Source organism: Cuculus canorus, chromosome 4, assembly GCF_017976375.1.
Source record: "Cuculus canorus isolate bCucCan1 chromosome 4, bCucCan1.pri, whole genome shotgun sequence".
In the NCBI taxonomy this organism is placed as follows: domain Eukaryota; kingdom Metazoa; phylum Chordata; class Aves; order Cuculiformes; family Cuculidae; genus Cuculus; species Cuculus canorus.
The window spans coordinates 10,677,032-10,704,812 of record NC_071404.1 but is presented as its reverse complement, the minus strand read 5'-3'; the positions used below and the strand labels follow the sequence as shown (position 1 = coordinate 10,704,812).

Sequence of the window (27,781 nt, the reverse complement as noted above, 5' to 3'; positions counted from 1 at the left end):
ATTGAGAAATTAGTTCCTTGCAGGTGGAGGTTCAAGGCCTTACCTGCCTTTGTACCACATGCTACGTGCAAAGCTTTTACCTTTAAAAGGAAGGCTGCATTAAGTTTAGCGATCTTGATTGCTTTTCGTGTATTTGAGCTATAAAGATTCCTTCTTCCATAGAGCTCTTGTATCTTGAGAGAAAATAAGCATGCAACACTGAAGATGCTAGTGACCCTAACTACCTGTACTGAAAGCTGTGACATGCTATTCCACTTCAAAGGTTATTTAATAACTCTAGAAAGGTATGACAAGAGACAGTATCCTACATTCTCACATTTCAGTTTCTGAATGCCAGAGCATTTCACAGAAAGAAATTTTCAGTACTTACTGGGCTGCAGAATAAAAAGGACAAGAAAAGTCTGGTGTTTTGTATTTTCTTAAGCTTTGCTCTTAAGAAGGAAATAAGAATTTTATTTTATTTTTGATTTTGTCAGAAAAAGGCTAGATTAGGGAGCTTGAGCATCTTCTGTCTCTTGGCCATTACGCTAATGTCTCATACCTGCTAAGTTTTCATGACTACTAGTTCCCAATAATAACCACAAGAAAAAATATTAAAAGATTATTTCCTGATCATTAGTACTAATGGGATCATTACTGGTGGATCTACTTTGAGAAAGCCAATATTTGTACTGTAATCCACCCGCTTTTCAGCCCTGAACAGATTTCTAAATTCTAATGCAACTCAACGTGAAAAACAATGTTCTCTCAAGCACCTTGCTAAGAGACTTGAAGACTATTAGAAGTGGCCAATAAACTGGAGATGGCAGTGACCTCACATCTGTATCTAAGTGATAAAGCTGGGGAAGACAGGAGCAAATAAAGGGCACTGACAACAGAATAAAAGCATCAGATATGCTCAAGTTTCTTAGTACAAACACCTTCCTGCTTTGCCAATTCTATTTTACTAACAGCCCAGCCTCAGTATGACGCTCTGTTTTATATCCTCTCACCTGTGGCTATATCATAGCCTTGTTCTTGCCTATTTTCCTCTCTTTGTATACCTAGACAGTCACGTTCAGTTAATTGGCAATAAACCCCAAATTTACCAGTTCATCCACTTTATTTTCCTTACACAAAGTTTACACAAGAAAAGGGATGCACAGAATAAGGATATTAACAAAGGATGCAAAGGATTATTAACAAAACAGGATTAATAACTTTCTCAGCCCTTAAACAAATAGAATCATCTTTTCAAGTAGTCATCCTTGCTTATTAGGGAACACAAACCAAACATGGAAACAATGTAAGTTAGTGCTACACAAAAGTCTGTCCTTTAAACATGGTTGTCAAGAGACTATTAAAGGTTAACAGAGAAGTGTTTCATACATTTTCAAAGGCATATCTAAAATTTTATAGATTTGCTTAAACACCAGTTTCAAAGTAAGTGCCACAAACAGCACCCCACCTTTTTCTTTACAAAAGAAGGATAATTTCATCAACTCACTGTAAGAGATGCCTAATTTACATTTCTGAAGAATTAATTTTGCATTTTTAGAGCCTGCAAGCATGCACACACAAACCACAGAAGACACCTGAAAGAGCCCTGAACAGCTCTGCTAGCATTATCCATAGCAAGTGAAAGCATACAGGACTTTTTTTTCAGTCTTACCAGAGTAACTAGAAAGGCGCTGATTGTACACGCTGCCTGACAGAGTGCACTGTATTCTTCAAGTAGGAGTGAGATGAACTGATGTGCCTGTGGTGGCCCTTGTATTGCTAATGTTGATGCAACTTTAGATCCCAGCGACAAGTGTCTGAGCAGACGAACCTTCATTTCAAGCACATATTCTCTAGCTTGCTGCTCCAACCGTTGGTAAAGCTGATATGGATCTCTTTCACAAAGCCTGTATTTTCCACAATATTTGTAACCAAAAAAGAAAAATATGCATGTAATCAACAATTTTCACTTTCCTAAAAATACATACCAGTTATCTATGTCATCAAAAAGAAGCAATGGCTAGGGTTTACAGAACTACTTTACGTCTGGGAGAACTCAGTCCAGTTCCCTACTTTTACGCTGTGGAACTGGACTCCTGTGTAGGATGCTTGCACAACTGAACAACAAATTTGTTTAGGACCTCAATATTTCACACATCAGCTTCTGAGCTAAAAAACCTTTACTCCATTTGCATACAACCCTGCAGACACCTAGACACTGCAAACAAGCTTCTTTAACTTCTCCATGTTTCTACATACAGCCCAAATAAACGTCCCATCGGAATATCCAGATCTAGGCCTACTTATATCCTGTAGAAGGACAGGCATTTACTTCAAGCCATTAAAGCAGCTTGATCCGTTAGGCAGCCAGCACATGCCTAAACACACACTAACCAGATTGGACCTGGTGACTGCTTTGGAAGACCCTTTTGTTGAGCTGAACTGAAAGAAGACACTTCATAAAATTGCCAAGCTTTCAAGACACTAATTTATGAAACTCCTCCATACCTTTATCAAGAGTTTCTTACCCCAACTTGAAGATCTTCTGTACAAGGACATTGTTTTGCACCTTTTATTACAGCTGTGCCACTGCATAGCAGGTATGGCATTCACAGGACCACAAAGAACGTACTTCAAGGGACATAACTTAGGGCACTCTAGATCCTAACTCATACCAATACAAATGACTAGGGTTTTGTTTGGTTTTATTTTTTTTAGATTTCTTTTTAAATCTAGAATAGGGACTAGAATCTGGGACTCATTTGTTCCAAGGAAGCACGCTTCCACTGAAGCTCCACAAGCGTATTGCTCTCCGTGCATTCTATTCAGCCACTCAATACCTGCAAGACTTGCCTCTGTAACACACAGCTTCAAAGAAGGTGAGGGCTTTCTGCTAAAAGACAGCATACAGCTGGCTAGATCTGATACCTTCCAGGAAGTGAGACATGGGTTTGAAACACCTCAATACAGAACAAAATTGAACACAATGACTGCTGTGAAGCACTTCAGAGTGAAATCTATTAAATAAATTCCTGTGCATGGAGTTTAAGCACTTGCCTCAGGTTTTTTACAGCACAGGGAGGTGAGAAAAAAGAGATTAGACAAGTACTTAAGAGTTAGGTGAGTAAATGCCTGCTGCTATCTAGTTCCTTCTCTTCCCTCATCACTCACACAAGTACTATCATACTGCCATAAAGTGCTCCAACATACAACAGGGACATTGCTTGGCATCACCACTTATTTTCAAGTAAGAAGCCCAGAAGCCCATTTCTTGTCAGCTGTGCCTAACAGAGCTCAGCGTGGAATTCCAAATTTCTGCCTTTTAAATATAGATGTACTCAGTCACAGCATGTTCTTTGGCATGCTAACTACATGGTTTGTTTGGCATCTTTTGTTTGTTTTGTTTCTACACTATCAATACCTACATTGACCAGCTTTGTTAAAAACATTTGCATGACACTGGCACCATGGACTGAACATGCTGGTGTCTGCTCAAACACAGTATCATAATCTTATTTCATACTTTGGAGACCATAAGGAACCTGAGTGAAAAACAATCATATCAACACTTAAGGTTTCCTTCTTTGAGATCTTGTTGGTGGCTTTGTATTTTGATAATCTCTCTCAAAAGTGAAAAATGGGAGAAATCAAAGCTCCTAAGTACATAAGAAAGCTACATGGTATGTGTTTTAATTTCCAATATTTTTCCATTAAAGAGAAAATGCATAAAAATCAACAACCATTTTAGCTATGATTCAGTTTTAATTACCTACACCCTATGCAAAATTTAAGCATCTTTGACTTCAAAACCTACGTTGCATGCTTTGATCACTTAAAATGTGACAAAAAGGTAGGCATTCTGTATTATTTTACTTCTACACAACTCGTATTCAAAACCAAATACTCAGGTTTTACCTAACAGAAGTGCAATAAGCTTATTTAATTATCTGTTATGGCTAATTCGGGGGTATAGTCATATAAAGAGCAAGGCTAAAAAACTAGAATCTTTCAAAAGTTTCTTTACCTCACCAGTATTTAGCTTCAGCTAGAAGCTCCACATAAGAACTATGGTTTGTCAGACTAGTCAGACCTTAGTACACTAAGCACGGAACGAAGGAGAGCAACTACTCCTTGACCACATGCTCAGACAGAGATGAACCTCCTGGACCACTTTAAGGACAGCCAAAAGGAAACCACCTGCAACTGAGGATCTCATTAAGCACATCTTCAACTTCACACTTAAAAAAGCTACAGTTTCAACCTAGAATCAGAGAATCATTTAGGTTGGAAAAGACCTTTCTGAAATGAGAAAGAAGTTACCAGAATCCAACTCATCTAGTGACCAATGGCCAAATATTACTTTTTTGGTTGTTTGAAAAGTCTTTTCTAGCTGTTACAACTACAGTAAAATTCAAGCAAAATTATAACTCAGTTTAGTTCAACAAGGTAAGATTTTCACGTGGGACAATTCAAACTAAACAGTGTCTTTTTAGTAATAATCACCCTAAGGTCTTTTGAAGAATAAGATTTTGGGACCCTTCCATAATTATATATTGATACTCCTATCGCAAATCACATCTGGTTTTAATAGCTTCCCAGGCATTCAATCTAGCATTTAAAAATCCCACATGAAATAGAATTGACTGTTCTGACTTCTCATTCTAGTGGAGAGGGAGGCAATCACTCCAAGCAATCAGACATACAGATGGTAAATAACATTCTATTAAAAACTAATATTCCAAACTACTTAAAAAACTAATTTTAACAATTAAGAGATATTTTTCCAAAATGCTATACCTATCCACCAGCTCTTTCATTCCTTCTTTATCTGGTACCAAAGACTGGTCTTGATCATCTGCCAAAGGGGTCCCAGCTTGGCGATATATACACCGAACCATGTATCTTACTTCCGACCAGTAATTTTGCAGCTGCTGAGGTTCACGTTCAGATTCTGCTGAATTTTCTCTGCAAATAACAACAAAAATAATTACTCTCTATTTACACATGGCATCAGTGTATTGATCCCTACTATTCTGAAGATGGTCTTCAGGAAAAACATTATACTTTAGGCATATTCAGATGTATAAAATTGGATAAAAGCTGCCATTCATAAGTTACTGTTATTGCTAGTTAGCCTGTTTAAAGAGCTTAAGCATACACTAACAAATACGCAACAACATTGCTAACAGTCTGACTACAGGCACTGTGCTGTTGAGTTTGAGTTCCATTCTTACCTGCGCTCATTACAGGCCTCACAGTTGCAAGCTACGTCTGAAGGAGAGGAATTGCTAAGATCTGCAGCAGGCACCGTCTGTGCACCAACAGTTATTCTTCCTCCTCCTACAGATTCCTGCTGTGATCCACTGTTTCCAAGAGGCATATGCAAAAGGAAATCTTGGCTCTGAAAGGCAAAAAACAAAGGCAGCTAAGTCTGAAACGTTAATAGGTAGGCATATATTAATGTGGCATTTTTTAGTACTCACTAAAATTTGGGAAGACACTCAACCAGGCACAAAGAATTCACCTTTAAAAAGCCTAATAAATGCAAGAGGTGGACTGAGAAAACCAATGATATAATAAGTAGTTTAATTTCTAAGAACCAAAATATGTCGGTTATAATTATCACCTTTATGTACTCCAGCATAAACAATGAACTAAGCTATAGGAAAACTTGCATCATCCATGATTAATCATAAAACTAGTATTGTAATATCTCTTAAGTCTCTATTTGACAGTATGTTTGAGTTTTGTGGTTTAACAATCCCTTCTACCAAAAAACCATAAAATCTCCTTGTTTATAATAGCCAGACATACTTCTCCATATTAATGGATATTGGAAAGCTGCTGTCATTGGGTATGGATGCTCAGTACTAGCAGGTGACACAAATCTCTCTCCTGAGGCTGCTGCATTTTGGTTTCCAGTTTCTCTCCCTTCTCTGTGCTCCAGCCCCAGTGCAGACCATGACCCCTTTCCACACCTTCCCCAGGATGCAACCAGCTTTCCGTGGCACTAGGCAGAGACCTCTCCCACATTAGCAGCATGACTGAAGTGTTTTGTTTGTGCTTTACCCTAGATGCTGGAACAGGATTCAGACTTGGGCTCAAAAGAAACCTGCATGCATTTGCTGCCAACAGTAAGACCAGGTACTGGGGATGGTGCTGTGGCAAACCAAGATAGCAACAGCAACCTGGACACCAGAGTTGTGCAAACAACTGATAATCTGGCTTGTGGTGACTGATAAGAGATTTTTTTTTAGCTCAGTTTGTTGGGTTTTTTTCCCAGCTGGTTTCTCTAATCCATGTAGTTGATTTTTAATTCCAGCTTCCCAACTTGGAAATTTTTTTGCTGTTTGCCTTTAAAAACTCCTCTTAAAATAAGAAAATAATTGCCAAATTAAAAAAAAAATACTGTTGTTTATTTTATCTGGAGTATCTATAACTTAACAAAATGTTCAGGAAGTAAATGCTGCCTTCCTTGCACTTGTAGATGCTTATTTTCTTTACTAGTTCATTAAACAGAGCTTAAAATAAAAAAATCCTCAACTCAACTGAACAATAATGCGTTTCAGTCTTGCTTTGCTCTGAACACTCTAGGATGCATTTACCATCAGACTACCAGTATAATTCCCTTAGATATAATTTCCCTGGATTAATTTTACTAACCTCTATTAATAGCAACAGTATCAGTAAACACTATTTGCATATGACTATACACACACTTATGTTTTCTTTACAAAAACCTAAGTTGATCATGCTTTTAACATGAGTTTAACAGTGCATAGTATACAGAGACAGCCTTTCTTCACACTGATTCGTTTACTGAAATAAAATCTGCATGTGCCTATGGGTATATGCACAGTCTGTTAGCTCTCTACAAGGAGATGTCAGCTGGAATCTATAAGGCTTCCAGTTATTGGAACTGTGTGGCTTCCCAGATCAGTTGTGAAGATTTGGTTCCGCAGTATAGCACAGTTTACTTCTAATGGGGTTTTGCTGGACCTGCCAATGAACTTTTCTCATCTTTCTGCTACACTGAGCACAGGTCTTACGTGAGGTTCAATTCTCATTTGAAAATATATTCTACCACTTAACGCAGAAAATAATCACAACTTGAAATATTAGCACCATGTATTAAATCAGTGTTTGCAGTGCTACAAAAGCAAATAAGAAATTGTTACATACATACTATGCAAAGTTGTGCTTCTTAATTAAAAAAATACGGGAAAGAAAAGAAGATAAAATGCAGAGGCATGCAGGAAGTTGGCAATGACTCAAGAACACTACTAAAAAACCAAAGAAAATGCAGATAATTTACCTCCAAAGCAAGGAAAATATACACGTGCAGATACAGAATAGAAAAAAGCGTAACAACTAAAGTCGCACTGGTAAAAGCAGAAGAAACAGAATTTAAGAAGTGAGGGAAAGCACAAACTATGAGATCCAATAAAGTAAAAGTGGAAAAAAATAGCAAAAAAATTTGCTCTACTGAAAAACCAAGAACTTGGAATCAGGACCTCTCATTTTTGGAACGACTTCCCTGTTCAGCCTAGTTCATAGGAAAACCAAATCAAGATCTTCTGAAACAGTTTCTAAGCATTTATAGTTTAAGAGGTTCCAAGGCACAAAGTAGCATTCAGCCCATAACAACACATCTTCCGAGTCTATTGACCTGAAGTACTTCAACTTACCACAAGAGATTGCTCTATTGTAGCATGCCTTTCCTCCTTTTCGACTGTTCTTCGACAGTCTGAACACACCCACAGCGGAAGATGCAGCATATTGTTTGCTTTTGGAGATGTGGAAAGTGCTGTTTTACTAGAATTTTTTATTCCGCTCTCTGAAAGCGAAGTATCTTTTCGTTCACTTCTACAAAGTAGACAATGCTCGCCAGTTGTATATGGTGCTCTTTGGCCCAAGCCAAAGGTAAATGGTGTCTACAAACAAATGTTGGAACATATAACTGGTTATTCACAAAATCTGGACCAGAAAAACATATTTGGTGATTATTAAAACAATACATTTATTTTAACAGTCATTACTAAATGGTGAATGTTTGGAGTGTCCCAAGATAAAATACAGTAGTCTTAATGTTCATGTGGCAAACAATTCTTACAATGAATACACTCCCACTTAAAAAGTAATGTTTTCAGGTGGCAGGGACTAAAGCCTTCCTCTCTAAAATGACACAGCCTGGATGCAGTAATCTAGTAAGTGAAATGAAAAAGGGGTAGTACAATTCCTTTTACCGTTGTCATTTTTACAGATAAAACCGAAAATAACTGCTCTTTGAAGTTCTGCGTCACATTTTTTAAAAGTAACTGAAACAAACGATATGTTCAGCTAAGCTTGCTTCAAGAAAAGAAACAAACTTAACTCAGTCTTAACAAAACAGTAAGGTCAGTAAGTTCTTAGAATCATGATCTGCTACTGAATAAAGCAGACTTGGTAACTTCCGAGGACAAAGGCAGTTGAAATCCTAATTTCTCTCCCAAGATGCTACTGTTCATTAAATTATGCTTCAGTCATAAAAAATTATTATTCATCAAGACTGGTACTCAAAAACATGTCAAGCAGCACAAGCCAAACAGAACCCAACTTTACAAGACAAACGTGAAATGATAATGAATGAAACAAAATGTCTTGTAAAGGCACAATCACAGATTTGTCTGATTACATTATAGCTACTTGTTCCGCCTTAATTAGCAACATCTTATATGCAGGTCTCAAAATAGTTAAATCCTTTTTCAAAGGAAAGGCAAAATTTAAATAAGTCATTCAAGCAATCCTCTTGATATGGCTCCAAACTCAGTAATAACAAAACTACTGCTTTAAAGATCTTATGAGGCTGAACTGCACAAGCACAGGTGAAAAGTTCTTCAGAACAAAGGTCTAGTTCCAGCTGTAACTAAAATCACTAACTCTCTTCTTGTCTTCTCACAGCAAGAACAAATCAATTCCCTATTGTTGACATCTAAAAAAAACCAGCACAGCATTACAAACTCTGATTTTTGCATTCTTTCCATCTACAAAACTGACAGACTCAGCAATACGGAAAGATAAACTGAGAATTCTAGACATCAAGAGAGACATATACTGAATTCATTTTCACAAGTATTATCTTCTCTTTCAGAATTTCTTGAGAAATTTAAGTTAATAGATTTGGTGTGACAGCTAATCTCTTTCCTCATAGATGCAACTCCAAGAATTCAGACCAAAACACGAAAGCACAAAAAAATAACAGTTTTTCCAGGTGTCTACTGCAGGTTTCTGAAAACATTCTCATTAACGAAGACCCACTCTGCCTCCTGAAAGGCTGGGACTGACTACCCCCTCATTGGCTCTACAAGCCCGAACATATTTCTCATTAGATATTCCTCTTTGCTGACCTGCGCTCAACTGCAGATCTTATTAACACTAGAACCCCCTGCAGGCAGGAGGCAATGGCTGCTCCTCCCCTTAGCCCTGAAAGCTTCCTCGTTAAAATAAATAAATTAAAGCCAGATTAAGTCTCTGTTGGAATGGCAATGACATCTTTATAGCTATATTGCAGGCAAATCCTTCTGAATATCATCCACAGGACATCTTCCAACAAGTAGGAAAGGCAGAGGACAAAAATGTAAAATGTTCAGAAGTTAAGGCAACCTGACACTCTTTTGCAAAGGTGTTATGGCAAACATATCATAGTCATGCTGCACACATTTCTATAATTTAAGACTTGTGTGCATGATTTGCATAAAGTTGCATCATGATCATTAAAAAAGCAATGGAAAATACATCAAGAACAACAATCCAAATTCTGGCACCTCACAGACTTTGTAAAACCCTAACAATCCCCCAACTGGGCCCTTATTTACAATGGATTTTAAGTTCAAATGAAAGCATTTGGTTCGTAGAGCATTATGTAAATCAATTGCTAGGAATGAAAATTTCTAAGCAGTTTATTTCTAATAAAATATACAGTTAGAACCTTGACAATATCTAGACCATAAGCACCTCCAATTCCTGTAATAGCTCTGTCATACTAAAATGAAACTATGAATTGCAGTTTCTTATTTATTTAAAAGATGAATGCAGTAACTACTCATGTGATCATTTCAAAAGCAGCAGTAAACTCTTTCTGGATTATATCAGCTTGGAATTAGGTCACATATATATTTGTATCTGTCTTCGGTGTAATCAAAAGCAAGATATTTTTCCACTACTCAAGCTTCAAAAAATGTGCGATGCTTCTCCGCAAGAAAACACCCAGTTTCATTTTCTCTCTGAAATATGTTCAGCTATAACGTTTATAAATGATGTCTGGAAGTAGGACAAGCCGGAACAGAAATAACTGCATCACTGCTATGTATTTACATTTCTTTCCAAGAATAACTTTATTACCATAAAACTGCATAGCTTTTTTTTTTTTAACATCTATGTCCAATTTCAAGCTGCTTATAACAATAAAATTTTACTTTAGAAATAGTAGCTTTCACTACTTTTTAAAGCTTGAAGGGTGAACTCAGAAAGTGACTTCAGTTAGCCAAGTCCCATCTGAGAGATGTGTATTTTTGAAGTTCTCTAGCACATCTAATATTGTTTAATAAATAATTCTATCATATACTCACAAATTTTGCCTGCACATACCTGAGAAACACCTGTGAACTCTGATCCAACAGAACTATCTGTAAACTGTGTACCATTTAGCGAGACCTGGAAAAAAATTAATAGTACATCGGTTACAATAGTCAAAGTTTAATGCTAGAAAGAGTATTAAAAAATTAAACAACAAGACATTCCCCTGCATCTGAGGGCTGATAAAACAGCTTTGAAACTTGAATGATTGTTTGGCTGCAGAGATGGAAAATCCCTTTCTACTTTGTAAGAAAAGTTCTACAGATGCAAAAGTTTACAAATTATGTATTTTAAACTTCTGCACTACAGCTGTTTTATAGGCAATGTGAAACTGATATGAAAGAACTGATATGGGAAAAAAGAAAAGTTATAAGCGAAATGACATTTTTCCTTCTGTATTTGATTCTTTGCATTTAGCTTTTAAACTTCCATTGTGAATCGAGACAATTGCCAAACATGCTTGCCTTTTGAAAGTTGAATACAATACTGCTTAGAAAAATATGCAGTGTTAACCAGGAAGATTCTTCAGAGCAAGCCTCCAAATGGCATTTAGCTATTCCACTGCAGCAGCCCTCCTCCTGCCCCAAGTTATACAGAAAGCTCTCAGAAATCTCTTCTATACCTTGTTTCTCCCCAGGTGTTTCAGAGACTACATTACAAGTGCATTTCACAAGCCCCAAATGTTTTCATGCAGCATTATTTGAGGACACTAAAACAAGAGTAAAGTCAAGACAGCACACAAATTCAAGTCAGTGTCAATAAGACCCCCAGACCACAATGACTTGAAGAAACAGGATTGGATTGGTATTGACTGGAAAAAACTTCTTTTCTGTGAGAGTGATTAAGCACTGGAATGGGCTGCCCAGAGAGGTTTTGGAGTCTCCTTCTCTGGAGATATTCAAAACCCACCATGACAAGTTCCTGTGCAAGATGGAACTTGAGCACTTCTTGAGCACTGGTTTATCTCTGGAACTTCAGATATAATTTAGTTCATGCCTCTGTTCCACCTTTCACAAGTTTTTCTAACCTCTTTTAGCTCTCCACTTTTACATTTACTATTGCCCGATATTAATATTTCTAAGACTACTCTAAAAAACACAATAAAAACCTGAAACTGGAGACTCTTCCAGTACAAAGGACATCCTTCAGTTTTACACATTCACAGAATTACTGACTGCTTGGTTTACAGAGACAGTGAGGTTATTGCAAAGCCATTGTCTTCAGCTGGATTTTTCAAAGGCGCATTAGAAGATAAAATATCGTGGTTGCGAGAGAAGAAACCACACAACCTCACTTACACAGCCTATGCTAACTTTCAGGAGTAGGCATTTAAGAAAAAACCCTCATACGCAAGTCAAGCACCTCATATCTAAAACCGTGGGAGCAAAAATGCTGATGTGGAACAAGCTCCCTATTTTCATTCAGGCACTTTTCAGAAAGTGGAAAAAAGAAAAGGTCTTTTGAATTACAGAAAGTCTTCTTTCTAAAGAAAATAAATGCTCCAGTTCTAGAGCATTGGTCCACTGGCTATTGGCATGTAGTTGCTTTCAGGAACAAAGAAACCAGAAAGAGTCTAAAATGAAATTGGTTTTTGTGCTGCAGATAGCATTCAAGAGAGACAAGTTTATCCACAAGCATTACCTATTCATTAAGGGAGTACATTTACCTTCTTTACATTCAAGACAGTGATAAGGAAAAATGCATGAGCTGTCACATGTAAACATACAGGTGTTGAGTGACCAAGCTGAAGCAAAAGCAAAGGCAAAAACAGTGGGAGGTTTGTGCTATTCAGTAAATGTCATAGGGTGCCAAGACAAAAATCACCAGGAGTCCCTGCTTCGTGGAATGAGCTGTCATGCTAGTAACAAAAGAAAAGGCATTTCCTGATCCTAAGCACTGTGGAGAATTTGGTTCGAAATACCAGTGTAACCCTCCCCTGAATTCAGTAGTGACCTAAATATCTGTGGGAGGAACAAATGCCAAGGAATTTAAAGAAAGGAATCAGACAATTAGCAGGAAACTAAAAGAGAATCGTCAAAACTTAAGCGTCTGTAGGCCATAAGATTTAAGACATTATGAGCAAGGCTTAGAGCAAACAAAAATCACAAGAAGGACTAAAGCAGGGGTGAATAATGAAATGACAGGCAAGGGAAGGAGCTGGCTAAGTAGCTGAAAAGCACATTAGAGAAAGCAGAAGAATCTTGTAGAAGTTGTCCAAAACAAGCTAAACCAATAGTAAGCTAAAAACAGAGAAAAAAAAATACGAGACAGTCTCACAAATAATTAGGGAAGTTAGGAGAAGGTAGTGTAAAAACTGTAACCAAACCCTTTTCCAAGGCACATGAGCAGCAAGGAGCAGTAGGTAGCCTGTCAGGATCTGTAAGGCTAAAGTAAACAAACAGATGCATTAAAAAAAAATGCTCAAACGAGCTAAGGTCATGGCAGAAACACCAGATTTTCGTATCTTCATATTCACTATGGAGGAGTTTAAAGACATTCTTCCAGTGAAAATCATCTTTATAGAAGACTCATTAGACGATCCGTTTCAAAGTGAAGCACGATGGAAAAACAGTGTGGAGCAAACAGACATCTCAAAAATTAGCAAACCAACAAGAGCAGATGACATTCAGCCAAGAGTCCTAAAGAAGATCCAGGAAGTTATAGCACTAATAATTTCAGTATGCTAATGCTTGCCTTATTCTTCACCAATACTAGAGGAGCAGAAGATTATTTTTAAATTATTTATTTATTAAGCTTTCAAAGGGGATCTAGAAAACCACAGCTATCCAAAGTCTGTAACAAGAAAGTGCCCAAGATTACAAAGTTAACTAATAGCACTAAATTCTTTTTACTAAAGACACTGGAGAATGGCAGATAGACAAGATCTAGTTACTGGGCCATATGTTGACAGACAGAATTCTGTGTGCAGATTTAAAGCAGAAGTGACAAGCTGTCAGTTCTGGACATCCCTAACTTTTTTTTTTTTAATTAAAGAAAAATATTTATACAATCCTGAGTATCCGTTTTAATGATTTTTAAATTTTATGTTTCAAAACCCTATTTTGTGAAGTTAAGTGCCAGAAGGAAGGCTGACAGAGATGAGGAACATGGGAATCGCTGTAAGTGTTCTTCACCATCATGGGAAGTTAAAGGGAAATATATCTTTATTCTTTCTGTTGTTTAAAATAAAAAAGGTTACCGTTTTTCTTGGAAGCTGTTGTCACACTAATTCACTCTCAAAAATGTTAATTTTCTGAAGAATAAGGCATACACCATCTTGGCACAGTATAATTTGTACCAGAAAGTACAAAGTGAGAACCACAGCTTAAAACAATACTCCTCGATTTCACCTGCATGACCTTGAAGAACCAGTTTAGCAATTAGAACATAAACACTCAAAGACTGCCATAATTTGCTCTAATAGCCTGTCACAATCAAAATCAGACCTTTAGTGGGTGACACATTACTAGACAACACACCTTCATCTTTCTCACAGTTGAAAGCCTGGTGAAGTCACACAAACATGAAAGCGAGAGTGATGCAACGTCTCAGGAGAATACAGGAAAAGCACAGGAAGACAATTTAGACTTGACTCATCATTACTGAACCCTAAACAGTTCAACAGAAACATGATGCTCAAAAAATGGCAAGATGTAATCAAATTTCTCCTGGGGGAAAACAACTAGAAAATATGGCAATGATTTTCTCAGGTGTTTTAGGAAAAGATATAGACAAGGGAAAAAGAAAAAAACAGCGTTACTGAGAAACAATTTAGGCTACTCTTTATTCTACACTTCATTCTACGATGTCCTAACATAACAAAGGTATCCCATACTACTTGAATTAATTCCCTTATTTTTTATAGGGAGGTGAAAAATTAAGTTTGTTGAAACATCTGAAACAACCTATTTTCTGTTTCTGAGTAACACTAAAGATGCCTATCGCGCTTAACCCTGGCTACTTGGCCAAACCAATCACGATGTCTTGTCAATGCCACTTGCTCTCTCTTGCTTACGCTGTTTGTGCCGAACTCCATTTGCGAAAGCTGTTCTATGCTAAATCTTCCTTCTTCTCAACATTGCTCTGCAGCCTCACCTAACAGCTCTGCCTCGCTTCCCACTGCTATTACCCAATGCCATTTGGGAGGCAGCAGTCTCAAGTCACACTTGAAGACCTTCCTCCCCTCAGCTCAACTGAAGCTCTGACTTGGGTACTCTCCAGCCACAGCCTGAGCTGTTCCTCTTCTCTCCCCGGCACAGCTAAATTGGTCACAGAACTGCAGCTGGCAGATGAGTGATGCTTAGAAAATCCTAAGCAATTTTCAAATATGAAGAAAGATTTCTTTATGCTTTCAGTTCATAAGACAGAACACTCTCTGGTTTCATTAACAGGAAATGTACGATCCTTCATCCCTAGCCCCAGCTGATTTAAAGATAAGCCACTGTGGAAGTCAAATGCATGGATGAGGGAAAAGAATGATAAATGCATGAGAGGCATTCAACAGTAGGTAGCAAGCAAAATCTCAAGCAGGACACCTCTTAACCAGTATGACAGGAAAGGCACATGGGAGGAGGATTATTACACACACACATACACGTAGTTCTCTTCATCCATCTAGTGTCAAGCCCTGTCAGACAGGACAGAATGTTGGCCAGACCTCTAGCACAGCAAGGTTTGGGGCTTGTTTGCTTTGAATATTGCTCCTGGATGTTGTCAGTAGTGACTGCAGTCTCTGCAGTAACAACAGCCTCTGCATGAGGTATACTGCAGCACTGGAGAGATATTGTAATGTAATAACCAGAAGTAAGCTATTAACACTTAGCCCTTTATTTCTTTTTTTAAGTCCACACTATACTCTGTTAACATCTATCTGGTACAGCCCCATTTTTCAGAGGAAGTGCAAACAAACAGATCTGCTTGGCAGTGTCATCACTCCTGCTTATGTGATTACATGTATTTCAACATTTAGTTTATTTTTCAACTGCTGTACTTTAAGAAATTTATCAACGTTTTTGGGAGGCATTTGAAGCACCCATTCAGGAGACTAAACAAAGTACTGCTTGGTTTCTCACTGAAAATGTCTTCCCTACACTGTGGTTACAGTTCCATGCACTACATGAAAGCAAGAACCAACTCACCCACAAAAACACAACAGGCCCTGCAAGATATCAATCACTGCAAACAGAAAGCAAATCACAGCATTTACCTGATAATGCAGAACATCACCCGCACTACAAAACCCAACATATTCTATCATTTTTTCATGGAAGTAGTTGTTGTTAAAAGTGGTCTAACACTGAAAGAAACAAACCAGGGAGGTCTTGGGATAAGATGAGTGATCATCTAGAGTTATATTCAGAAATCCTCCTGGAGAGGATGATCATGCTACTACTGCAGTTACAGGAATATTTATGGTCAATATTGACACTGCGAAGAAATGCCAAAGTGTACTGGGCCTGCTGCACTCAGCACGGGGTGGCTGGCTGACCCAAGGTGACAAATGGTCCCTGTCCACGGTCATGATTCTGACAGAGTGACAGGCAAATAGTCTTTCTTTTAAGAGAACGTAAGACAGAAGTCTAAAAGTTTCTTATTTTTCATTGTTAAATAACCCTTAACAGCACTAGAGGTTTTGCAGTAAAAGAACATGCCCTTTTAGAAAAGTATACTAAAAATTGTATTTTAAAAACCATTAAACATAAAAATTATCTCCCTAGCATTGGAGGACAGAGAATGTAAAATTAACACACTCAACAAAAGGCAGGAAAGTAATAAGCGATATACAACACACTTCCAAGCCCAGTGGCACAGCAATGCTCAAGAAACACAAGAAGCTAATAGAATTTATTACTATTGCTTTAGGCAAAATATCCCTTTTGACATCAGTTACACAAATTTCAATGTCAAAGAGCTTTTAAGCAGTAGCTTGGTAATTGGCAAATGTTTGATTTGCAACACTGAAAAGCTCAGAGGTTCCTACTTCCAAACATAATCATGGTTTAGTGTCATGCAGTACAGTCATAGAATGGTTTGGGTTGGAAGGGACCTTAAAGATCATCCAGTTCCAATCTCCTGCCATGGGCAGGGATGCCTTCCACTGGATCAGGTTGTTCAAAGCCTCATCCAACCTGGTCTAGAACACCTCCAGGGATGGGGCAGCCATGACTTCTCTGGGCAACCTATTCCAGAGCCTCACCACCCTCACAGTAAAAGCTTAAAACCATTACCATTCATTCTCCCTGCACTCCCTGATAAGAAGTCCCTCCTCAGCTTTCCTGTAGCCCCCCTTTAAGTACTGGAAGGCTTAAGTTCTCCCTGCAGCTTTCTCTTCTCTAGACAAAGAACTCTCAGCCTGTCCTCATTTGGGAGGTGCTCTAGCCCTCCGATATCTTCGTGTCCCTTCTCTGGACTTGTTCCAACACATCCATGTCCTTCCTATACTGAGGGTCCAGAACTGAATGCAGGGCTCCAGGTGAGGTCTCATGAGAGCAGAGGGGCAGAATCACCTGCTTTGACCTGCTGGTCACACTTCTCTTGATGCAGACCAGTAGCGAAACACCACTAGATTTTTTTGGGAGGTGTACCTGAATAAAGACCTACAAGTAGTTTTAATAGCTAAAGATGAACAAACTACCATAGTACCCCACCTGGTTTAGAAGCACGAGTGTTCTGCTTAAGGAATTGACATTATAAATATCTAAATGTTTTATGTGATAATTACCCATCTCTGGTAATACTGAGCAGAATGCAGTTATATACTTAATATCACACACTTGCTTGCCAGGGAGTCTCAGTATGATGGAAGAGACAATGACAGAAAAAGTGATTATTTATTAGCTGCAAACGCTACCGATAGGGAAAGTTGTGAAGGTTTCCTACACAAAAAGATCCTTGCTTTTACTAAGGATGCCAAAGATACAAATGGAGACCAGAAAAAGCAAAGACAAAGTAATAATAATTAAAACTCAAATATCCCTATTAAGGTAGCCAACACTTGATTTGGCCAATTGATTAATTTTCAGACTAATAATCCATTTTCTCAAGTTTGCATATTCTGGGCATTAATACACTCACAAATTCCTAAGTTATGTTTTCCCAGTCTAGCCTATATTATTCTAGTGTAGTCCACACTCTTTGAGATAAGAAAGCTTTTCAAAGAAGAGAAACATATCCATAAACAAGTCAGTGATGCAAGAAATCAGTCTCTTGGTATTCCTTTAAAAACCTACTGGACTACATGCAATTTCAGAGAACCTTTAAATATTTATGTCAGTTAACAGGGATACAGGTAAGTGAAGGCTGTGGAATAACAAGCACTCTGAAGAGTGCCACAAAGCTTTTGCTACTCTCTCGATATCCAAAATTTGAAATACAAAATCTGAATATGACTCTCAAATACAGGTAAACTACGTTTTAGATGTCCAATAATTAAGTAGCAGGAGAAAGAGAAGTTGCCAGAAGTTGAACAACAGCCAAGAGTAAAGCGTTAGTGAGAAACCTGGCAGAGGCTCCAGATGGCAAAAAGCACTGCACATCAATACAGCTAATGTGTCGACTCAACCCTTACTTATGCTGGTATCTAATACACAGCACTTTTATGTTCAATAGCTGTCATACTTAGCATAAATCATTAATATCATACCAGCAGGTTCAGTCGAATGTTTAACCTCACCATACTGTTCTGAAGTAGAAATAAGCCCAAACTCCACTCAACAGCCAAGGAACCAAGCATGATATGACTGCAGACCCCCTTCTGGTCACAGAGGACACTTATGGAAGCAGATCTGCTGCAGAACGCTTTGTTAACTGCAAGATGTATTAACTAGCTATAATAACCAACAGCCCGTTACTAAAACTGATTTGCGTATATACAGTTGGATAGGGCAAGTTGGAAATCTCGTGACTGTAAAGCACACTAGCCCATCTTGTCATGCTCCCTCTATCATGCTTACCCAGCGGGAATTATGTTCTCAAGGGCTAACCACAAGAAAAACTATGAAGGGGGAAGGACGAAGAGAGACAATGCTAGCACTAGGAAATGATTCATCTAAATTGAGAATTCACAATTTGTTTGTAAAGACAAGCAAAAGATAAGAAAATACCAAGCACACAGTGCCAGTATTGTGCTCAATTACAAACCCAAATACTTGCTCAAGGAGCTAACAAGGCTGTTGTCAAGTAGGGCACTCATTTAGCCCTTCAAAAGCAGTATGATATTACTTCATAATAGAAACAATGTATTAAGATAAATCTACAAACTTTAAGATATATTTGTCATCATACTCATCCAAAATTAGGTTCTCAGTATCCAAGTACCTACATGGAAAATACGAGCAAAATGGCTTCTATCCCTTTTGACTTGTGCTAATGCTAAAATATCGTTCCTGAGATGCCAGGTAAATTAGTCTTTAGCCAATATAACACATAGTTTTCTTGTTTGCAAGTTTCCTCATTATTCATACATTATGAGACTTCAATAATTTTAGAGACACTTCCATTGCAATTTTAATCTTTTTAATGTAACTACATCAACTTCCAGAGTTTTCTTTATTAAATAAAATAACTTCACTACAGAATTTGACTAACCTGCAAGACAGGTTCTCTGAAGGCTTCCCTTCTTCAACAAGTCATATTAAAACTTTTCACTTGGATTTAAGGAAACATAACACTACTTCCATAGCTTAGTAAAAGCTAAAATAAGTTGTTGATGTCAAACAAGCTGATGAGCTGAAGGTGAGGAGGCTTAATCTAGAAAGCTCAATATACCTCGCATATAAATAACAATGCAAGTTTACTCTGAACGAGTAAAAACTCCAACAAAAATCACTCCTCTCCTCACACTCCTGAGATTTCACACCCAATTTGCTTCCTTTCTGACACAGAAAACCCTTACAACTGTTGATCCTAAGTGAAAACATCGAGAGAATTTCCAACAAACTATTTCAAAGGAAATATTTTTTTCCAGTCAAAGCCTTTATCATTATAGATGTTCAGTTTAAAGAGTGAAGTTATAAAAAGTGTAAGTAGTAGGCATATACTGGACAGATAAATATAAAGATAAATACTTTCTGGTTTAGTAAGAATTAAGAGTGAGGTCGGATGTGAGTGGGGAGGCTGTTCCCCGTCTCACCCATTTTGGGAGATGCTCTAAAACACAACCAAGATGACAAGTGTCTACTACCTCCCCTGCAAAAACTCAAATCTAAGCCACTTGGCCAATAAGACCTTGTGCCAAAGAATTTTTGTAAGATGTAACTAGTCACAGGCTCATCACAGGTGCACAGGAAGGAAGTTCAAAACGCACTTGTAACAGCCCTATACAGGGTATAACATCAGTGGCTGAAGAAAGTTAAAGGCATTTTTTTGACCCGTGGTTTGGAAAAGTACTGATCATGCACTGTAAGAGCCTGGCAGATCAAACACATGGATAACTACAAAAAGTCAGTGCAAAAAGTATATGTAATCGAGGTTTGGTTTTGTTCCTAGTGTGACCAGACACATGCTTCAAAAATAGAGCAGAGAAGAAGGAAATCAGGCAGCACTGAACAGTAAAGCATAGGAAGAAAACCAGTCTCCTTTATACCTGTAGTTCTTTAAGGACTCAGGTCCTCTGAAAATAAGTAAAAACAACACTTCTAGTGGAGTTATACAAAACTGATTATTTACCTGCTCCATCTTTTTTTCCTTTGGGTCCTCACAGCTAAGATGGAACAATTCTACCACAGTGCAGTAATCAGAATAGATGAAATTCTAAGTAGCTTCTTAATTAACAAACCCATCAAATCTTGATTGACCAAAAGGTATAGAAACACAGCCAGCTAAACTGAAACAAGCTATGCTACAAATAAAGAGGCCTGAAACTATCCTGGGAAAGTTTTTTTCACTAGTATCTTGAAAAGACAACTTTGAAGCAGTATGTTCAAAAGAGTGTAGATATTGTTATTCTGTAATGAGTTTTAAAGGTGCAACATCTATATTCTGTGCCTGTCCTCCCATGCATTCTTCAATAGCACACAATTTTTATTTTAGCTGAATCAATTTAAAATACATTTTTCAGGAAACAAGCACCTGGCAGAAGATAAGGAGTTCACAATATGAACATCTTGGCACAGACAAAGCTATGATCTCTACAGGAACTAGGAAGCATTTATAAACCAAAATTAAAAAGAAGAAACGCCGATCTGTATCCCGTTATAAGACATAATGATCTACTGTTGCTTCACTTGTTAACTGGAATTTAAAGTAAGGTTATACTCAAAGAAGAGGTTTTTCATCTATTTTATTAAACTAGGACATATTACTTCCTTGGACATCAATTTGAATGATGCAGACTTAAACGATCCATTCCATGAAACCTAGATAGGTATATTCATTCGCACCTCAACCACTGCAATAAAATCCTCCCTCCTTCCTTTTTTTAAAAATAACATTTGATATTACAATTAACCACTACCAAACAATACCCTATGGAAAAAAATAAACAGAGTTGCTTTGTATAATAGAATTATAAAATGAAGCGTTCAGACCCTAGCAGAAGTCCTGCTGTGTCAGCGGACACCCTTCAGTTGAATTCAGCCACTAAAAACAAACCTAAACAAGCTGTACTTGGAAAAAAAAAAAAATAAAAAAAATCTAAGCACTGCCTGGCTCATGATCTCATGAAATTTGTATTAACAAAGGCCAAAGATCTTCCTGAATTAATTCCTGTTTGGGTGCTTTTTCCACAAGATATGACCTAGCATAATCCCTCTTTAAAGACTACAAGAAGCAACAATCTAAACCAGAATTCATCTGGGCTCAGAATCAATTAGCAAATTTCATTAGATTTGTTTACTCTCCATCATCATTTTTCTTCTGTTATATATTTAGACGCTCTTATCTGATGAGCCATCTATTCCTTACTTTTTGGGAAAAGGGAAAGAGTTAGAAAACAGGCCCTTGGAAGTCATGGACACAGAAAATTAGCATGATCCTTCCTACTTAGGTAGCCACAAGAACTGGTATTCAGGAAGAAGTCCCGGCTGGATACAAAATAACCTCCCTACTCTTCCCTTTCTGAAAAGATTCAAGGAGCAGGCTTTTTTTTTTTTAATACAAAAAACACTGTGTAAGGCACAAGCCATGCCCCCAGCCACACTCAAGGTCAATCTATTTAGCTATGTCACATAAAATGTGGCAATGCTTGCAGGAATACAGTTTGTAGCCCATGAACAAAAAATGGTTTTCTTCAATCAGTTGAGAGCTCTTATTATCCCTTTCCAAGTCATTACATGCCCTGGAAGCTCTATCAATAAAACTTCATGTTTTCTTCCAAGCCCACATAAAAAGGTGAATAGCATTACCACAATTCCCTGTAACCCACTACCAATATAGCCATTTACACTTAATAACTGAAGGTTGTCCAGGACAAAAAGCTGGAAGATCCATGTCATCAGAGAACAAAAATACTCCTATTGCATTCAAAAGCAAACAAGCTGAAGTCACCATTACTTCTTCAAAAGCGGTAAACACAAGATGCAGTGCAACCCCAGCCCTGAAGATAAATCTCACCAGCTGTCCCCTGTGGCCCTGCATACTGTCATTCTCAAGGAAGACAAAATGCTTCCAAGCAACAGTTATTAATGCCATAGCAAACCTGCACTGACTGAATTCTCTGGTGGTTAATGGTTAATTGCCTTCCAGCAGAGAAGGATTGCTACAGGAGAAAGCAACAGACCCATGATGCCATGAAAAGTGTCGATGCTTGCACTAAGGCACCAAGTTCCACTTTGTCACTTGATCTTCCTTTGAACTTCAACCCATCTGTCTCATATTACAAAAAACTATAAGTATCAGAATCACAATTTATACCATGCTTAAATCTATAAACACACGCTAGATAAAGATACATCATCTAGCATACTGAAATTCATACTGTGTTGCAATAAATTAAAGATATTGGCCTTGAGGAATGAGGTGGGAGTAGAAGCCTAAAGCTGCAGCTTCATCCACCTGTCACACTTCACTTTGCAAACTAAAGCATCACTATTTGTACAAATGGGCACTATTTATACAAATGACATTTAGAACCATAGAATAGTTTGGGTTGGAAGGGACCTTAAAGATTATCCAGTTCCAACCCCCCTGCCATGGGCAGGGACATCCCACTAAAGCAGGCTGCCCAAGGCCCCATCCAGCCTGGCCTTGAACACCTCCAGGGAAGGAGCACCCACAGCCTCCCTGGGCAACCTGTGCCAGTGTCTCACCACTCTCATAGTGAAGAAATTCTTCCTAATGTCTAGTCTAAATCTGTCCCTCTCCAGTTTATACCCATTCCCCCTCGTCCCATCCCCACAAGCCTTTAGGAATAGCCCCTCTGCAGCTTTCCTGTAGGCCCCCTTCAGGTACTGGAAGGTTGCTATAAGATCTCCTCAGAGCCTCCTCTTCTCCAGCCTGAACAAGCCCAACTCTCTCAGCCTGTCCTCATAGGGAAGGTGCTCCAGCCCTCCGATCATCTTTGTAGCCCTCCTCTGGACCCATTCCAACAGCTCTGTGTCCTTTTCACATCGAGGATTCCAGAAGTGGACACAGTATTCCAGATGAGGTCTCACAAGAGAGGAACAGAGGGGCAGAATCACTTCCCTCGACCGGCTTGCCACAGTTCTTTTGATGCAGCCCAGGATATGGTTGGCTTTCTGGGCTGCGAGCACACATTGCCGGCTCATGTTGAGCTTCTCATCGACCAGCACTCCAAGTCCTTCTCTGCAGGGCTGCTCTCAAGCACCATGTACTGAAAAAGGGGATTGCCCTGACCCAGGTGCAGGACCTTCTTACGCTTGGTCTTGTTCAACCTCATGAGGTTCTCACAGGCCCACTTGTCCAGCCTGTCCAGGTCCCTCTGGATGACATCCTGTCCTTCTGTGTGGCAACTACACCACTCAGCTTGGTGTCATCTGCAAACTTGCTGAGGGTGCACTCAATCTCGCTGTCAATATCATTGATAAAGATATTGAACAGCACTGTTCCCAGTACGGACCCCTGAGGGACACCATTTGTCACAGATCTCCATCTAGACTTTCAGCCATTATTCTCTATGCTTTGAATACGACCATCCAACCAGTTTCTTATCCACCTTTATGTCCACCCATCAAATCCATATCTCTTCAATTTAGAGAGAAGGATGTTGTGGAGGACTGTGTCAAAGGCTTTACAGAAGTCTAGATAGATCACATATGTCGGTTTACCCATGTCCACTGCTGCGGTTACCCCATCAGAGAAAGACACCAAGTTGGTCAGACAGGACTTGCCCCTGGTGAAACCATACTGGCTGCCATTAATCAACTCCCTGTCTTCCATGTGCTTTAGCATAGCTTCTAGGAGGATCTGTTCCATGATCTTTCCAGGCACAGAGGTAAGGCCGACAGGTCAGTAGTTCTCAGGGTCATCTTTTCTACCCTATTTAAAAATGGGTACGTTACCATTCTTCCAGTCACCAGGGACTTCTCCTGGCTGCCACGACTTTTCAAATATCACGGAGAGTGGCTTGGCAACCACATCTGCCAATTCCCTCAGGAATTCACTCACAGCATCATAAATAGAAAAAAAAATCACTTACAGAATAAAACAAAACGTGAAATTCGGCCATTTAGTTTTGTTTTTTTTTAAAAAAAAATCTATATTTAAGCTTAAGTGAAAAAAGTAAGTTAAAATCAGATATAGCGAAGAAATATTACAGCTTGCTTTGCATACTAAAACAGTGATATTTTAGGAAAGAAATGGCGAAGAGAAGAAGAACCAAAGCCCCCTATATTTCTAAGTAAAAAATGAAATACAAACCAGAAAGCTAAAAACCACAACATAAGCTTGTGCTCATCTTTTTTGTAATTATATCTTAATTCTTCTTCTAACAAAAAATGTTTTAAAACAGAACAAAACGCAAACTACAGCAACTCTCAGGTCTTAAATTGTGTGTAGCCAAGAAACTACAGCATGCCTATACTTGTGCAACCAATTACTTGGTTAAATTAGAATATTTATTCATATTAAAGCCAGGATCAATTAATATTCTTATCATCTTTGTATTTTGCACTGATTTAATGTATTTTTCAATTTACATGCAGTACCTATTACAAATCAGTTATTTTTTAACAAGTACCACTTTGCAGATGCATACCTAATGATTTGTACTGATAATTCTGTAACTTCCTCCCTGTCACCTTATTCAAATTATTATTTATACTTTCCAATTGTCAAAATTTTTCAATAACTGGCTCCAAATCAAGAATTTTCACATCTTAAGGGAATGTTTAAAAAGTCAGATACACTGAAAAATGTTTTGTGCTGTATTTGCAATCTTTCTGAGATAGTGAAAGATAAGAATTAAACTGAGGACAGGGAAAGCAGAATAAAGTGTCCTGAAACTGAAGTAAAAGACTACCAGTCACAGCATGAAGGACGTGAAGTAGAACTGAAAATCAGGATAGTGAAGATCTCTTTCAAATGAAGTTGAATCACTTAACAAAAGGCATTTTATGATGTTGCTACGGACAAGCAGTACCAAAAAATCTGTCCAGATCTCTTCACATTTTTATAACCACTCATATGAAAAAGCTTTGCAGTTGCTCAAACGTTTGCAACTCAATTGTAATATATGAGCTGTCTTTGTCTTTTGAGTGGTTTTTTTTTTAAACTTTGTTTGCAGCAGGGAGATGTGGGGAAATTGGCCTGCAGGAGTTTTTACGAGGCTCTCTTTTAACAGAGCATTTAAAACAAAAAGCAGAAAAATTTAGTACTTTACGTTTTGTGTAAAGGTATGGACAACTTGCCAAATAAAGCAAGCTTGAAAACCTGAAATCAAATTAAAATCAGATTTAATATTAAGCCATAAGGGGAGGAGGAGGAAATAATGTCTTTTACTGGTTGAAGTACAGCTATTAATAATATTTAAGAGTTTTCTGCACAGCATTAAATACTACTCCCTAACTGACAAGTGCAACGGCAGCAGGTATACAAAATAACAGAACTAATTTAAGCACAGACAAGCTTTGACTAGAGTGAAAAAAAGACTTGGGTCTGTAAAACCCAGATGTACAGCCATCAGGAACCCATCCTCTCTACGGGGAAAACAGGGGGAAGAATTTGTTTTAATTATCCACGTCACAAATTCCTTAGGAGCACATATCCCCCATGCAAAACTTCCCTCCTTTGCATCCAAATATCACACAGTAGAAAAGAACCAATCCACCTCCTACCAAGATTCTGCCTTTCCTGTACTAGAAAAGAAATGTTCAGCGCTTTTCAAGGAATTATGCAATCACACACGTTAAAATAAAAAATAAATACAAAAAGGTAATAATGAAGACGGCTCAAGCATTTCTTATCCCCAGGACAGTGGCCAGACACGTTCTGAGCAGACAGTAAAAACACCCCAAAATTCTCTCAACTAGCCCTGACAGGTAAGAATCATGCATATACATTTTTTCCTAGTAGAGTTGTTAAGAGAGTTCATCTGTTGTTTATACTTCAATCCTGAACAGAAATATGTAAAATTAATAGGATTATGCAAAACAAAAAAACCCCAAAATGCGCCAGCACTTCCCCTATGAACAGTAAGAAGCACTCAATCAAATGCAAGCTTGGGACGTGTAAGACAACATTTACTGCCTATGTAGCTTCAATGATACAACTGTAGATGCTCTACTTCAGGAATAATGTTACAAGAAAATGACCTCACTGGTAAAGGGTAACCTTAAATAGTAAAGGTCTAAACATACTTGCTCTTGGCAGCAAAATCTCCTAAAATATTAAGTAAAGCCATCCATGGGAGAGAGCATTTCCAGAAGGATCCACCAAATATTTTCTAAAACTAGCCATACTTTTCCCATACGAGAGAAACAGAACTGACAGGCAAATTGCATACGCTCTACTTGGACATGACACAGGCAAAGAGGGCAGAGAAATAATCCTCCAGTTCTCAGCCCCCCAGTTATGCAAAAATCAGCACCGGTAAGAAGCGGAGTCTTAGTTTAATAGCTAGACTTCAGAGCAATCAGCAGAATTACTGGAGAAGATGCAGCAAGTAAGCTTTAACATTAGAACTGCATTCAAAGATTATGCTTCTAACAAATCACCACGAAGCTAGTAACACCACAAGTTAAGCCAAAATCCAGAACAGACTACCTCAGTCTTTGCACTTCATCCCTAAACTGCCCAGCTCTAGATGTCCAGCACACATGCATACATCAATCACATCATATATTAAATTTCTTATAGTCACACAAAATACACTACTGAAACATAACACATGGTGTGCTTCCACTACCACTATGGGAGGGACCAGAAATTTACTGAATTAACTGAGGAAATACGTAAAGCTTGAAGTCCTTTGACCCCAGCATCTGATTTACTGCTGTAGCTTAAGAAGCAGAGATCAGAGAGTCCAGAGGAGTCTATTCAGCTACCCCTCACCAAAAAGCAGAGGTATAAATAGCAGGAAGCCAACCATGATCCCAACATACATAAGTGGAGCAAAAAAGGAAAGCGGCATTCCCAAAATTCTCATCCCAAATGCTCCTGACCCAAAGAAGGGCTATATCCAGATAGTAATCCAAACTCAAGCCCTGAACTGGATTCGTAGGAAAAGTTGCTTATGTTGCCTAAACTGAGGAAGATCACACTGAAAACATCCAGCACGGTAAATTCTTCATTACAGATGGTCTTCAAAAGTGGTTTTGGGGGTTTGGGTGTGGGTGGGTTTTTTGGGGGGGATGGGGAGGAGGTGTTAAGGAGCAACAGGAGGAAGCTGAGCTGAGACATCTGTGATTGTAATGTCTTTACGGAGATTCTGCCAAAGACAAAGGCAGATAAACAGCTGTATCAGAGAAAAAGCCATAGAGAACAAGCTGTCTGCTGGCTCTACCTAGGTCTGCATACTGTTCCAGTTGTTCTCTGCCTCCTTCAGACCCAAGAAAACAAAAGTGGTTGTCTGGAGCAACTCTTAAGAGGAGCAGAAATCACATATACCAGGTCTAACCAACAGGCAGATACGCACCACCTTGAAAGCGTCACAGAAAGCTGTTCAACAGCCATTTGTCACACCAACTATCATCCATTACTGCTCACGCACTTGGACACCAGTTACACTGCTACCAAGGAGCAAGAATGACGAAGAAGCTCCCAATCAGCCCTCAACATCTTAACACTGTCAGGA

At 38.4% G+C, this 27,781-nt stretch overlaps 1 protein-coding gene across 2 annotated transcripts in view; it reads right to left on the bottom strand.

Annotated features, from left to right (window-relative positions):
- Positions 1-27,781, bottom strand: part of FAM193A (family with sequence similarity 193 member A) — an 80,509-nt gene that overhangs the window by 35,961 nt on the left and 16,767 nt on the right. For both annotated transcript variants that reach the window (XM_054065287.1, XM_054065286.1), the window contains exons 2-6: positions 10,606-10,671; positions 7,668-7,913; positions 5,214-5,380; positions 4,777-4,944; positions 1,652-1,886 (exon numbers count right to left, since the gene is read on the bottom strand). In XM_054065287.1, the coding sequence (XP_053921262.1) occupies positions 1,652-1,886; positions 4,777-4,944; positions 5,214-5,380; positions 7,668-7,757 (660 nt within the window). In that variant the 5' untranslated portion in view covers positions 7,758-7,913; positions 10,606-10,671. The remainder of the gene's footprint in view (positions 1-1,651; positions 1,887-4,776; positions 4,945-5,213; positions 5,381-7,667; positions 7,914-10,605; positions 10,672-27,781) is intronic.